The sequence below is a fragment of the Rhagoletis zephyria genome, unplaced genomic scaffold, assembly GCF_001687245.7.
Source record: "Rhagoletis zephyria isolate East Lansing unplaced genomic scaffold, Rhagoletis_zephyria_1.1 Rzeph_scaffold_00544, whole genome shotgun sequence".
Taxonomy (NCBI): Eukaryota; Metazoa; Arthropoda; class Insecta; order Diptera; family Tephritidae; genus Rhagoletis; species Rhagoletis zephyria.
In genome coordinates, this window is record NW_016157628.1 from 1 (window position 1) to 2,501 (window position 2,501).

The window sequence follows — 2,501 nt, forward strand, 5'->3', positions numbered from 1 at the left end:
CAATAATATGAGGATAGCTTACAAAGGCATTGTTAATATGCACGTGTGTATATTAAAATATGACGACATAACAATCTGACTCTCAGTCAAGCGGTTCTATAAATATTTCTGGGATGCAGTGGTAATAATGAGCATTTTCAGGTACTAAATATAATAATCCCGTCCTTTGATATGCTTATGTGAGCATGCTGAATGAAGAAAAATACAAGTTTATCAAAATAAAAAAATAAAAACGACCAAAACATACTCTGGCATGTAATCTGATTGATCAGCTTTTGGGTTATCCCTTTCAATAGAGTTCGGTTCATCTCTTTCATTTTTATCGTTAGGTTTCTTCTGCAGTGTGTTCGCCATAAGCATAATGTTCCTTGCAATACGTTGCTGATCAATTTTACGCTGATCCTCATCTGATCGCCTGTCTTTATTCTCAGATATGCGGCCTTCCATTTCAGCAGGGCGCTATGTACAAAAATAAATATAAAAATCATTATAATAAAACATAAATATTTTGAAAACTGTACGAGCCTCGAATATTGGTACATCCTGGGGATTCGTCCAAATCTCCGAACTTCCTGTTCCACTACCTGAATCGGCAGTTATTGCTGAATGTGCAGGTATAAGAGGGGAGCGGACACAAACCCTTGATCGGAATAATCACTATTAATTTTCAATCCAATTTACAAGTCAGCATTTTTTTAGTTTATTTTAACATTTATTCTTAAAAACTGTAAAATGGTTCCAAAATATTAGTTTTCAACCGCAACATTAATTCTTAAAAACATTTCGTGAAAATATATTGATAATTATCCCTGCCATTGTATAACTTAATGTGGTAAATAGTAAACAGTTATTTTAGAATACAGTGGAATGGCGATAATTCTTAAATCTCCTTGAATTAATTCGTAAATCTCCCTTGAAAAATCTCATTTATTCGCAAAATTTCCCTCGTTAATTCGTATTTTTTGACAATGCAACTGATGTAGGTATGTACATTAGGGCGGCTCGAAAATCTAATTTTTATCAAATCCCTTGGTAATGGTGAAAATATATTGTATCATGAAGCCAACAACAAGCCTGCAAAATATTAGTCTTTTATTTTAATTGTAAGAGCCCGCGCATCGGCCTGCAAGTGACACACAGCATACTAGTCGAATCAGACCAATTCTTGTTAAAAATTCTGGGCTCAGCAAGAGGGTTTGGTGCATATTATTAGATAATGAATCCGTTAACGCAAAATATAAAGTCAAATATCATTTCTCGCAGCCCTTTAGCTTATCGTTAATCTCAAACTTATCTGTATTTCGACCAAATTGTAATTGTAATTGGACTTTAGTCAAAAGATGTAGAGATCAGTATTCATATTTCTGGGGTGTATTTAGGTCGCTGGTTCCAAATATTCTAATCTTTTTTTAATATTAGCTGTAGTTTGCCAATTTTTGGAAATTTAGGAAGAATTTCGGTAGGTCTAATAAAAAAGTCATTATTTTCCATCACCGTGGAAAAATTTTGTTTATGCAAATGAGTATGGAAACACTGAGCAGGCACAACTTCTAGAAATACTAATTAGTTTACATACATATGCTTATGCATACAATACGAAAATTGCAAATATAGGAAGTTGACAAAAATTTTGGTTCCTCATTTTTTTTATTCTTAAATAATTTTTTATAATGTGAACGATTTTCATAATAATATTATCATAAATCAGTAACAGTAAGTCTCGCCTTAAATTTGGTATTTATTACGTACCGATGGAGTAATATTTACCAAAGTTATATCGAAAAATTTAGGTGGATCTCCAGTTTTTTTCTACAGAAATTTCTCTTCAAAAGAATCGTATTACATAAAAGTGTGGCAGGGAATGAATTTTTTGTTCAAGCTGAATGCAAAGCAATATCGTCCCCTTGGAGAGTCCTCAAAAGGATTTCCCAGGATATGTTAAAGACTATTGCATTAACCTACAGTCACTTTTTCATATAATGGAATTAACTAAAATATTTGTATTTAAACACTTATTGCACATCCCCTACTTTCATATAACGGCAAATTTAGAAACCGCGAAAATTGTGCTACTTCGGTGACTACACTCAGAAAAAAGTCAGCTAAATATATTTCTCTCAACACATGCTTTGGTAACTATAACCAAATACTGTATGATTTGGTTAATCATGTGTTGAGAGAAAAATATTTAGTTGACGTAACTAAACTCTTTTCTCAGTGTAATGAAACTATTCCGCTCCAATTTTCAAGACTGCATAAATGGACTTAAAATGGGCGTTTCTTACCGTAATTGTATTTTGTTAACGAATGTTAATACTAATGTGCTTGAAACCACTATTAATTTATAAAACGATTCTTAATCTTGGAAAATACATGTTTGACTTCATTCACAACGATTTTGAAAACTGACCAAATCGGCGTGACCAAATCCAAGGTCTTTTTGATATTGTGTAAACATCCGAAAACATAAAAACGTTTGAAATAAATCTCGTCTCACTTTT

General features: G+C 32.4%; 1 protein-coding gene across 1 annotated transcript in view; it reads right to left on the reverse strand.

The window, feature by feature from the left end:
• Positions 1 to 6: 6 nt before the first annotated feature.
• Positions 7 to 2,501, reverse strand: part of Klp54D (Kinesin-like protein at 54D) — a 113,218-nt gene continuing 110,723 nt past the window's right edge. Inside the window, exons 8-10 of the mRNA XM_017612453.1 lie at positions 526 to 640; positions 248 to 459; positions 7 to 188 (exon numbers count right to left, since the gene is read on the reverse strand). Coding sequence (XP_017467942.1) covers positions 176 to 188; positions 248 to 459; positions 526 to 640 — 340 coding nt within the window. The 3' untranslated portion in view covers positions 7 to 175. The remainder of the gene's footprint in view (positions 189 to 247; positions 460 to 525; positions 641 to 2,501) is intronic.